Genomic DNA, 11,926 nt, shown 5'->3' with positions numbered 1-11,926 from the left:
GATCGCATCACTGCACTCCAGCCTGGGTGACAGAGCCAGACTGCGTCAAACAAAACAAAACAAAACAAAACAAAACAAAACAAAATATAGCGTGGGTAAGGCAGCCCGATGACCCTCAGTGCAGTGTTTTAACAAGCAGCCAAGCTTGGCAGAGAGGGGTCTGGGGAAGCAGCAAAGTGGGTGGTTGTCAACCAGGTCTGGCTTTGAGATTCAGATTCAGATCTACTGCCTAGAGCCACCTGTTTCAAATGAAAGGATCTGCTATGGCATGGTCCATTCATTTTTACAGATAGAGTCTTAAATTATCAGGTTAAATGATAGAAATGCTAATGAAATTGTGCAGTCTTCATCTATCATCTTCTACTACTTGTCCTTAAAATGTCATATACAAACTAAGTACCAACAATATCCTTCATTTGCTTGGTGCTTTGCAGTTTTAAAAATTACTTTCAAATATAGTATTTTCTTATTTGGTCCTACAGGTCCTTACCTACCTGTAAGGTAAACGGAGCAGATACAATAATTTTCTACCATTTGTTACTAGTCCCTCAACCCCAATTACAGATAAGAGAGCTTAAATTATCTAAGGATTTACAGGAGGACCAAAATTCCCCCATCTGAGGACCAGAATTCTCCAGTCTAGTGTACTAGACTACTACATTGCCTCTTTAAAAAAAGCTAATGCATATTCTCCTAAAGAAAAAAATCAAAGATGGGCATGTCTGTATGCACGTGAACCAGATCATTTAAAAATCACTCTCTTCCTAATATTTAGCCATTTTCTGAGTAGATAATAGTCATGGGTGTGTGCTTGTCCTGTCAACTAATGTACAATCGGAAACAAAGAATGGCAAAGCATAGGATTATAACTGCATCACCTTCAAAAGCAATAAAATGGGATTTATTAAGAATCAATCATGGAATAAATTATTATTCAGCTCTTAGGAAATCAACAAGCATTTTTCCTAATATATACCACCAAAATAAAAGACTCATAAAATACATTTGGGTAAAAATAAAATTCTAGGCAATCAATAAGTGTATCAATCTACTGATTTACAGTTTTAGTGAAGTGATCAGCATCTTAAATTTGAAACTAAAATCAAAGGACAATAGTTTTCAGACTTTTCCCCCCACATACTTTTTCCTCCATATTACAGAAATGGTAGGTCTTTAGGAAGTAATACAAAATAAGACCCTTCACTTATAAAAAGCCCAAAATAAGGCTGATGCCTTGCATAATGTCTGCAGTTTAGAATGAATGCCTACTACCCACTTTTAATCTCTCTCAGGTGCTCTGCCCCAGAAGTATATATCTTGTGAAATCAAGCTTCAGCAAAAGTGAATGTGGTTTTGACTCCTCATTCTCTTAGGTGTCTTCCTTGTATAGTTACAAAGTAACAGAAGCTGGCAACAGGCCTTGGCAATGTCAAGTCTTCTAAGCAAGAGAATGAAAGTTGAGAAGTGAAAAGGGATCAACTATAATTTTCTGACTTTCAGAGAGTCAAGCATAAAATATTGCCAGATGGAGACAATTGTATTCGACCTTCCCCAGTAGAGATGTTTAAAGAGAGAAATAAAATGGAGAGAAATGTAGAAAATCCCTGGGGTGTAAAAAGTTGTTTAAAACATCATTTAAGCAATTTTTGAATTCCTACTTAAAAACATTATCTTTTTCAAGTGTTCTCACACCCTACTCCACCCCTGGCTCTGAGTGAAGAGCAATTTATGAGATAAAACAATACATTATCTAGAGATAAATTTATAAACTGACATAAAAGAATTATCCAAGAAGCTACATTACCTCTTGAAGTTTATTACAGTATCTTTAGTTCTTATTGCATATATTATTACATGCCATTTACAAGTCAGGATTATATATATATTATAATATTATATATATAATGCTCAATTTAGCAGAAGTTGTGTTTATTGCTTCTCTCTTGAAAATCAGCAGCATGCGATGCAATATTTGGTGCAGAGTTATTGTTTCAAAAAGTGAGAAACTACTTAGGTTTAACTGAAGAGGGAACATGATCTTTATTGGCTTATATGCAAAGTTTCATTTTGGTTTTATGCAGAGTTTGCATAGTTCATGATTTGTTTCTAATGAAAAACTAGATGTGTTGTCAGTGACTGTGAAGAAGATCAGGTGACAGTAGCAAACAGAAAAATTTGAAGAAGAGGCATTACTTTTAAAGTAGAAAGGTCAGCAAGAACTGCCTGAAACAAAAAATAAAAAGAATTATTAATAGCAAAGCGAAGTCTATGAAATAAAGTAAACATAATTACTATGTAATTTTGACACTAAGCTCTTCTTTGGATTTGTCCTAAATCTTAGTACTAAAGCTACAACTTTCCTTCTCTTTTCAGAATATCTTAATGGTAGTACATGTGCAAATGCTAAAACGTGCTGTAGAAAATAACCTGGATGTTAGCTTCAGTCTTCTTCAAATATACAAGGTAGCAAGAGTTTATAACAGGTTTAACATTTCAACTTGCTTCTATAAATAAGCGTACATTATGATTCCTAGTCCTGTTATTCTAGTGTAAGGACTGACTGACTGCAGGAAGTCATTTTGAGATGGAACTAATGTTTATTCAGTTGTAAGATGCATAAACATCCTCTTCCCTTTAAACAAAAATGCAGGCAGCTATTTTAAGGAAAAATTTATATTTCTGTGAAAGATAACAAATAGAATAATACAGTAAGCACCATTTAATTGAACCATATTTCAGGTATAAATTATATCACTGAAAAGAAATCAGCTTTAAGTAATTAACTCACAATTTTAAATAACCAAAAAAGCCCATGTATCTTCACTATATCACCCAAATACATGCTCTTTAACTCTCTCAAGTAATTTTCCTTCTGTGAAAATAATGCATCGACATGAACAATAAAAAAATGCAACATAAACCCCAATTGTTTCTACTAAAATTACTAGGTATCTGGTTTCCCATATGGTTATAATGGTTTCCTATAATAATCTTGTTTATTACTCTTTCACAAGAAGATTTTTCTCAAGTAATTAAAGAAATCTGAATCCTTAAGTATTATTAGCTCATAATTTAACAGGTTTTACCCGAGTTAAAAAATCTGGCTACAAGTAATGCGTGTCCTATGCATCAGACACTAAAATGACAGCCTGGCAATCCCTCAGAAACTATTTCCATCCCATCTGAGTGAAACTTATCCTTACTTCAGCTGCAGCCAGTGATGTCACCTCCATCAGGTTCACTGCTCGGAAAGCAAACACGGCAGCTGCCAGCACTGGAAAAGAATGCACACTATTTCAACTGTTCGCCTACTCATCAGCCCGGCACGGTTACTGCTATGCTAAGCCCAAAACCCACTGCACGGAAATTCAGAACTAGTGCTTTACACAACCGACCACATCCCTGCATTCTGAGTTAAGGTCTTATGATGAACAGCAATTGTCTGCTCTAGAGAACAGTGACTGATGGTCAAACTGAACACCATGGTTTTGAGAAAAAGAAAAATTCAGTGTTCTTTAAAAAGGCCATTTTATAAGTTATTTCTTTCAAACCTACAACTGAAACCATTTTAAAACGGCATGAAGATCTAATGAGTCTTTTTTTTTTTATATAGAGATGGGGTCTTACTATGTTGCCTAGGCTGGTCTTGAATTCCTGGGCTCAAGTGATCGTCCTGCCTCACCTTCCCAAAGTGCTAGGATTACAGGGGTGAGCCACTATGCCTGGCCTAATGACTGTCTTACTGATTAAGGTTTATTTTGGTGCAGGTATTTCTTTCTAATGTTGTAGAGAGGCTTCTGAAATGTTATATGGAGGCTGAATTTTTAAATAGATGTTTCATATGTACCAAGGAGGTATCCTGATAGAAACGTGGCTTTAAAGCCTTTTCTTAAAAAATATTTTTATAATTTTTCGTTATATTTTTATACACAGCACTGACTTTCTTAGAGTTTCACAAATGGTTATATCTGTATGGAGGGCTGCTGTGGGATTGATACTGACATTTAATTTAATGTTGGCTACAGGAAAAAAGATGTGAAACTTCAAAAAAATCCAAACATTACAAGACAACTTAAAGATCAATAATATACATTAAGTAGAAAACAACATTGGAGGCCAGGCATGGTGGTGCACACCTGTAGTACCAGCTAACTGGGAAGCTGAGGCAGGAGAAGTGTCTTGAGCTCAGGAGTTTGATAGCCTGGGCAACATGGCAAAAATCTGTCTCTTAAAAAAAAATTTAAAACAACACTTGGATTATTGTTTCCATTAAACATATGCACATGGAAAAAGAGCAATGCTAACATGCAAAACTTATATAACCTACCGTAAAACTCCATGTGAGGGAGTGAGTCATAAACAATAGAAGGACCCATTTAAAAGGCAGGTGACCCTGACAAGGAGATGGTACTGCTTGGAGCTAACTCTTGACTTATCTCCTTTTCTCTCCATCATCAGTAATGGTAGTGGATTCTCTACCCAACAAGTCATTGAAGTTTAGGAAATTAATGGTAAGAAATATTCAAAATACTGGGCACAGTGACTCATGTCTGCAATCCCAGTGCTTTGGGAGGCTGAGACAGGAGGATTGTGCGAGCCTAGGAGTTGAAGACCAGACTGGAAAACAAAGCAAGACCCTGGTGTCTAAAAAAAATTTAAAAAATAAGCCAGGCATGGTGGTGCATGCCTGTAGTCCCAGCTACTTGGGAGACTGAGGCAGAGGAATGCTTGACTCAGGAGTTCTAGGCTGTAGTGAGCTATGCTTGTGCCACTGCGCTCTAGCCTGGGTAACAGAGTGAGACCTTGTCTCATAAAAACAAACAAAAAAACCCAAAAAAACCGAAAAAGAAATATTCAAAATTATTTGGAAGACTGGTTCCTAGGTATACTGCATACCTAATGCAAACACATATATTTTTTAAAATACATTTTTACAAAGAGAATAAGTAATTCTCATACCAATTCTGTGAGTTAAATACTATTAATAGTCCATTTTACTAATATAGAGAGTGAGGCACAGTGAGTGGGGTGACACGTAGAAAATAGTAAAGCCAATACTCAACCTTGGCTCTGGAGTTGTGCATCTAACCACTATGTGAAGACACTATTGAGGCTGAAAGTAAGCAGCAACCACTCATCTCTGACATGATAATCTGTGTGCTTTCCTAAGAATCATTGGCTCTGCTGTCTATCAGAATGACTTTCCAGAGATGGCATGAAGGATGTGGCTACAGTGGTCCTGGTCATTGTGCCTGAGGAACAGAAGTCAGCAGCAAGGCCTCTTAATTTCCCCAGATAAAGGCCAAGTGCAACCAGTGACTGGGAAGCACAGGCACTTTTCTAAGGGACAAGAGATTTTGGACAGTTGGGCAAAAAAGCATTAGAACTCCTTAGAGAGAAAAATTCTGGAGAAAAAGATGGGAATGGTAACATGTTAAAAAGTCAAGTCAGCTGCAGTTAGTGAATATGTAACAGGAGATACAAGAGATCTGCAACAAAGGATTTACTCCTTAACTGAAATGGAGAAAACATGAATACTTTAAAGTCACTGAGTTTCATGTTTACAAGAATATCAAAGAAAACTATTTCTGTAGACCAGCAATTTTTTACAGCTTCCTAATATCTGGAATAATATTTTGTATAGTGCAGGCATTTTAGCAGTTAAAGAATATGATTACTACTTCCTTTTTTGTATATAATTGAACATAGTTGCTGAAAGCTTGACAGGCTGGCCAAATTTTCTGCTCCAGCAGGAAAGAGTTTTACATAGTGGAAAACTGTTTCTCCAAAGGTAGATAAGAAGGGGAAAAACAGCAGTTCACTAATTGACCTCAGCATCCAAAATGCTTATGTGCTCATAACCTTTATTTATCTTGGTGTCACATCACAGAAGTTCCTTTCCATCTGCTTCATGTTTGGTTTGCCCAGCCCTTCCACAGGACAGGCTTGTTTGCCAAGGGAGGAAAGGTCTACACTTTGGGATATTTTCAACTGAAATTATGCTTCATATGAAATATAGAGGCTCTAATATTTTCTTTTGGTCTTACTACTTTAATTCTAAGCAATTCTATCAAGAACATTAAGATAACTTTGCTTTAAACTGTTCTTCAAAAGGCTCTAATTAATTCACAATTAAAGCCAGTGACATTTATGAAAATATTTCTCAAGACTGCATAGTAACCCACTTGATCAGAAAAAGGTGGTTCCAAAATACTCATACCAAAGGTATATGAAATAATCAAAACTAATTTATATGCATTTACATGAAATTATTTACCCTGTGGTTCTTTATCTGAATTCCATGGTAGGGGAGCTTCCTTCAGTCTAGTTCCATTTCTAGATGTTCCAGAATTCTTCCCTGTAGATTTTTTTAAAGCACTCAGGGAAAATGGGTGGAAGCAATAATGCAGACTACATTTCTACCTATTCTTCAGTAACCTTTTCATTAATTATCGAACTCACAGAAGAGTGCCTGGCTTAGAGCAAATACAGTATTCAACATACATTTATTTCTCTGTTCCTTCAGTTTGCTAAGGGGTGATAAGGCACAGAATGAGAGAATTTAAATTGAAAGAGGGCTTGAAGGTTTTCTAATTCAACATTTCTTTCAAGGTATGAAACCTCTTGACCCTTCACATCACAGTTAAAGAACCTATTCTACTTTTTGAAAGTCCTAATTATTAAAAAGTATTTTCTTATACTGAGCCCTCCTTTTAAACATGCTTTAATGTCTCTTTAAAATGATACTGAGTGCTATACACAGTACTCTTCAAATTTTCTGGTACACCCAGAGGACAGACATTTGGTTAAAAGTCTACAATTCTCTCACTTGAGAAATGACAGGAGAAAACAAGGCTACTTAGCTTGGAAAATAGAAGACTTTGGGGACAGGCAAAAATGTGAGAGTAGAGAAAACATGATAATTACTTTGGTTTAACAGGAGTACATTTTAATGAGCCACATTATCCAGAAATGAAATGGGCCACCAGGTAAGGCAGGGATTGCCCAATACTGAAGTGTCCCAACAGAGGATAAGAACAGCTCGTAAACAATGTTTAGAAAAAGTTATACTCAACAATCTTGAGGATTCCTTCTCTTGCTAGATTATATATGTTACTGCCATTCAGCCAAAAGAAATGAGGGAAGACCATTATTTCCTAACTCATATTTGTACAGGTTTTTTAAAAAATTGAGAGAGAAGAAAACTAGAAGTTGCTAAAAATATTAATCAGTGATATCTCTCATTATACCAGGGTAACTACCACCCAGGGACATACGCTACCCAGTATCTGTAACTCTAGACTTCTCAGCATTCAAGAATATGTGAAGGCTGGGCGTGGAGGCTTACACCTGTAATCCCAGCACTCTGGGAGGCCGAGGTGGGTGGATCACTTGAGGTCAGGAGTTTCAGACCAACCTGGCCAACATGGTAAAACCCCGTCTCTACTAAAAATACAAAAATTACCTGAGTGTGGTGGCAGGCACCTGTAATCTCAGCTATTCAGGAGGTTGAGGAGGGAGACTCACTTTAACCCAGGAAGTAGAGGTTGCAGTGAGCCAAGATTATGCCATTGTACCCCAGCTTGGGCGACAGAGTGAGAGTGTCTCAAAAACAAACAAACAAACAAACAAAAAACCCGAATATGTTAATATGGTAACTAGAGAATCTTCCTATCATATTCTTCTTCAACTAAGCTTTATTTCCACAGCAGCCCAGAGAGGTGATTTTATAATGCTATCAATTTAAGGTATAGAAACATTCTGCCAACTTTTCTGATTCCTATCTATTGTGAAAACATTGTAATTATTATTTGAATATCCTGATAATCTCAATAATAAAATAATTGAGTCTATTGTGTACAAGGGAAGCAAAATAATAGAATAATTAGAAATATATGCCCCCTTTGTAATCATATAATTGCCTTGGGCATACATCTGTTGTAAGAACTGCTTAATTATTAAATAAAAGATAAATTTGTGACTTCTTGAAAAAAAGATGAAATAGTTTTTGGCCTGAGAGAATAAAAGGGGAAACTCAGCCACCAGGGAAGAAGTCAGAGACTGTTAGCAAAAAGGAAAAGGTTTTAACTTCATTTATAAACAGACACAGAAGAGCTGAGGTTTCAGCCATGCAGGGAGGCTTAGCCTCAGTTTGGATCTTAGGTGTTGAGATGGGGCATAGAACAGACTGCTAAGGTAGCAGGGGAGTTCAGAGTAGAAGGGAAATATATCTACATTCTGCTGCACAGATCTCATAGGTGCTGGGAGATAGTGAGACCTAGCTGGACTAAAAGGGGAGACGGAAAGGGAAGGGAAAATGAACTTTCCTGGGAGCTGGGAAGAAAGAGAAGTAGGCTGGTATTGTGCAATAACACAAAAATATCAAGACTGCAGTTTTTGTTGGTACTTATCTTCAAAGCCAGATATATCTATTAATTGTTCATGCATTAGAAATGACAAATAAATTCCAGTTACAGATGGTGAATGTTAGGAAGAAAAGGGACCTTATTATAGAAACAGCATGTGTTTTACAAACAAGCATTTATTCTTACCAGCAAGAATTTCCAGAGAGTTGTATCCTAGGATTCTATCCCATAAAAGCAAGAGCTGATCTGTAGCTAAGTATCCAGAGAAAGCTCGAACCATCCACTTAAATGATATACGAAGTCTATAAGCAAGGAAAAATAAAAATTAATTTACCACTGAAATTTTTTCTTATGAAAATGCAATATCAGAAGAACCCAACCAATTCTATTGTTAAGGTAACTCTTTCAAGAGTCTTAGAAATAACCTGGGCATTTAAAACTTAAGTACTTTCTTGAAAGCTGCAAAAGTTCAGTGATGAGAAACCACAAGTCCTCAAATTAGTGGTCTCAAAGTATTAAGAGGAAAAATTACACATGCTGGGTCCTCCTTTATTCTAGAGATCAGCCTTTATAAAACCCACTTCTACATTCTGTTTTTTAGAGTGTATAATACTTAGCTATCAATGAGCTGACCTTCTAATAGTCTTAACAATTCCAGGCAATCCAAAATAATTTGAATTTTTATTCAAAATACTTGAAAGATTGTTCAATGCCTTCATATTTTCTCGATTTAATAAATTATTTTCTACATTTCAGTCAAATGGCTATATAGGATGAATAAAATAAAATAACAAGTATAAGGACAAAAATAGTTTTAAAGCTATGAGACATTAGAAACAGATTTCTGATTTCAAACTCTTCATTTTAGTTAGGAGGTTATAGAACTCTGAAGGATCAGCCAGAAAATTCAATTAAATTCTATTTCACTAAAAAAATTCTAAGATGTATGAGATCTCACTACTTACCAGTAGGTTATGTTACAATAACAATTTATATCTGAAATCAGGAAATGAACTCTTTGGCCCTGGTGCTTTAAGAGATCAACTAGTTCCTCACATTTCTGTATTATCTATTAGCATGTAATATCATTTGACTGTCCCTGACAGGTGCTAGCCAAACTGTTTGCTGGAATTATCCTATTGTGTCAACAAACATCTGTGCTATTCTCTTAAAAGACAGAAAAGGACCCAGAGGTTGCCTTGGTTGGTGTCACTGTATTAATTATCTTAAGACTGAAAAAGATTCTCAAGTTTCAGAAATTCCTCAATACTGTCTAACTATTGTTCTAATATAACAAAGTACATGTAGGCACTAGTATTGACTAATTAAGCTTTTTGGGTGGTCTTAGAATATCTCTTTATATATACAAAAGAAACTTTGGGCCACTGGCATTTTAATAACTTACAAAATACATTTGAATTTAAAGTCAAAATTATTAACTTCAGCTAGCTTCATTTTACTCAAATTCTCATACTGTCATATTTGAGGAATAGTGCCACACATCCCCACCCACCAATACAGAAATAACATAGCATAGCTTTTTAGAAATAAAGTTTATTGTGCTATAATTTATGTATAGTCGTCCCCCCATGGTTTCACTTTCTGTGGTTTCAGTTATCCATAGCCAACTGTGGTCACCAACAGTCCAAAAATATTAAATGAAAAATTCCAAAAATAATCCATAAATTTTAAATTGTGTGCTGTTCTATGGTGAAAGCTCGCACGGTCCCACTCCAGACATGAATCATCACTGTGTCCAGTGTATCCATGCTGCACATGCTACCCACACGTTAGTCACTTAGAAGCAGCATTGGTTATCAGGTTGACTGTCCTGGTATCACAGCCCCTGTGTTCAAGTAACCCTTATTATTATTATCTTTTACTTAATAATGGCCCCAAAGAGTAAGAGTAGTGATGCTTGTATATTGTTATAATTGTCCTATTTTATTATTAGTTATTGTAAATCTTTTGCTGTGCCTAATTATAAACTGAATTTTATCATAGTTAAGTTTATATAGGGAAAAACATCATGGTGTATATATAGGGCTCAGTACTATCCACAGTTTCAGGCATCCACTGGGGGTCTTGAAATATATCTCCCACAGATAAGGGGAAACTACAGTATAGTAGAAATTACCCTTATTAGTGTACAGTTCAATATGTTTTGTATGAAGAAGAACCAGATGAAAATTGTAGAACTGAAAAATACAATAACCGAAAAACCACACAAAAACATCTCACTAGATGGGATCCGATAGTAAAACGAGAATGATGGAGGAAAGAGACAGAGAATTTGACTACAGATCAGTAGAAAATGTTCAGTCTACACCATACAGAAAAAGTAGAAAAAGTGAAGGGCTGTGTGTGGTGATGGCTGTAATCCCAGTGCTTTGGGAGACTGAGGCAGGAGGAATACTTGAAGCCAGGAGTTTGAGACCAGCCTGAGCAACAAAGCAAGAACCTGTCTCTATGGAAAAAAAAAAAAAAATAGACCTGCAAGGACTTGTGAGAAAATAATAAACTTTATTTTTCTTCATCTGCTTTTTTTCTTTTATATCAAAAGTTTCAACATTTGTGTCACTGGAATCCCAGAAGAAAAGAAGAATGAGCATGGTGCAGAAAAAAATATTTAAAGGAATAATGGGTCAAAACTTCCAAATTTGTCAAAAGACATAAACTTATAAATTCAAGCTTAGCAAACTCCCAACAGGATAGAAAGGCAAAGAAATCTATGCCTAGATATATAATAATCAAAGTGGTGACAACTGAAAACAAAAATCTTGATAGTAGCCAGAGAAAAATAAGGATTGATATCATTTCTTCCTGAAGTGCTTGGTAGATTTTGTCAGTGAAGCCATCTAGGCCTGAAGTTTATTTGAAGGTAGAATGTGATTAATTAAAGAAGTATGTTGGCTGGGTGCAGTGGCTCACGCCTATAATCCCAGCACTTTGGGAGGCCAAGGCAGGCAGATTGTCTGAGGTCAGGAGTCCAAGACCAGTCTGGCCAACATGGTGAAACCCCATCTCTACTAGAAGTACAAAAAAAAATTAGCCACGCATGGTGGCATGCACCTATAATCCCAGCTACTTGGGAGGCTGAGGCAGGGTAATTGCTTGAACCAGGGAGGTGAGGTTGCAGTGAGCCGAGATCGCGTCACTGCACTCCAGCCTGGGTGACAGAGCAAGACTCCATCTCAAGAAAAAAAAAGAAAAAGAAGAAGTATATTGTAAACCTCACGGCACCCATCAAAAACCATACTTTAAAAAGTATAAAAATCTAATAGTGGAGATAAAATGGAATAAAAAAAGTTCAATTCAAAAGTAGGCAGAGAATGAGAAAAAAGGAATAAAGAGAACATGGAACAACTAAAAAAATTTAGCAAGATAGTTGATTTCAATTCAATAATATCAATTATATTAAATATAAGTGGTATAAACACACCAAGTAAGAAACAGACTGCCACATAGGAAGACTCAACTATACTTGTTCAACAAGAAACCCACTTAAAAAAAGATATTGATAATATGTTAAGTAAAATAACAGAAAAGAATGTATCAGG

General features: G+C 36.0%; 1 protein-coding gene across 1 annotated transcript in view; it reads right to left on the bottom strand.

Annotated features, from left to right (window-relative positions):
- Positions 1 to 2,015: 2,015 nt before the first annotated feature.
- TBC1D19 (TBC1 domain family member 19) overlaps positions 2,016 to 11,926 on the bottom strand; it is a 177,186-nt gene continuing 167,275 nt past the window's right edge. Inside the window, exons 19-21 of the mRNA XM_033213934.1 lie at positions 8,553 to 8,668; positions 3,204 to 3,274; positions 2,016 to 2,223 (exon numbers count right to left, since the gene is read on the bottom strand). Of these exons, the coding sequence (XP_033069825.1) occupies positions 2,149 to 2,223; positions 3,204 to 3,274; positions 8,553 to 8,668 (262 nt within the window). The 3' untranslated portion in view covers positions 2,016 to 2,148. The remainder of the gene's footprint in view (positions 2,224 to 3,203; positions 3,275 to 8,552; positions 8,669 to 11,926) is intronic.

Source organism: Trachypithecus francoisi, unplaced genomic scaffold (genome assembly GCF_009764315.1).
Source record: "Trachypithecus francoisi isolate TF-2019V2 unplaced genomic scaffold, Tfra_2.0 Lachesis_group1, whole genome shotgun sequence".
Classification (NCBI taxonomy): Eukaryota; Metazoa; Chordata; class Mammalia; order Primates; family Cercopithecidae; genus Trachypithecus; species Trachypithecus francoisi.
This window is presented reverse-complemented; position numbering and strand designations above follow the sequence as displayed.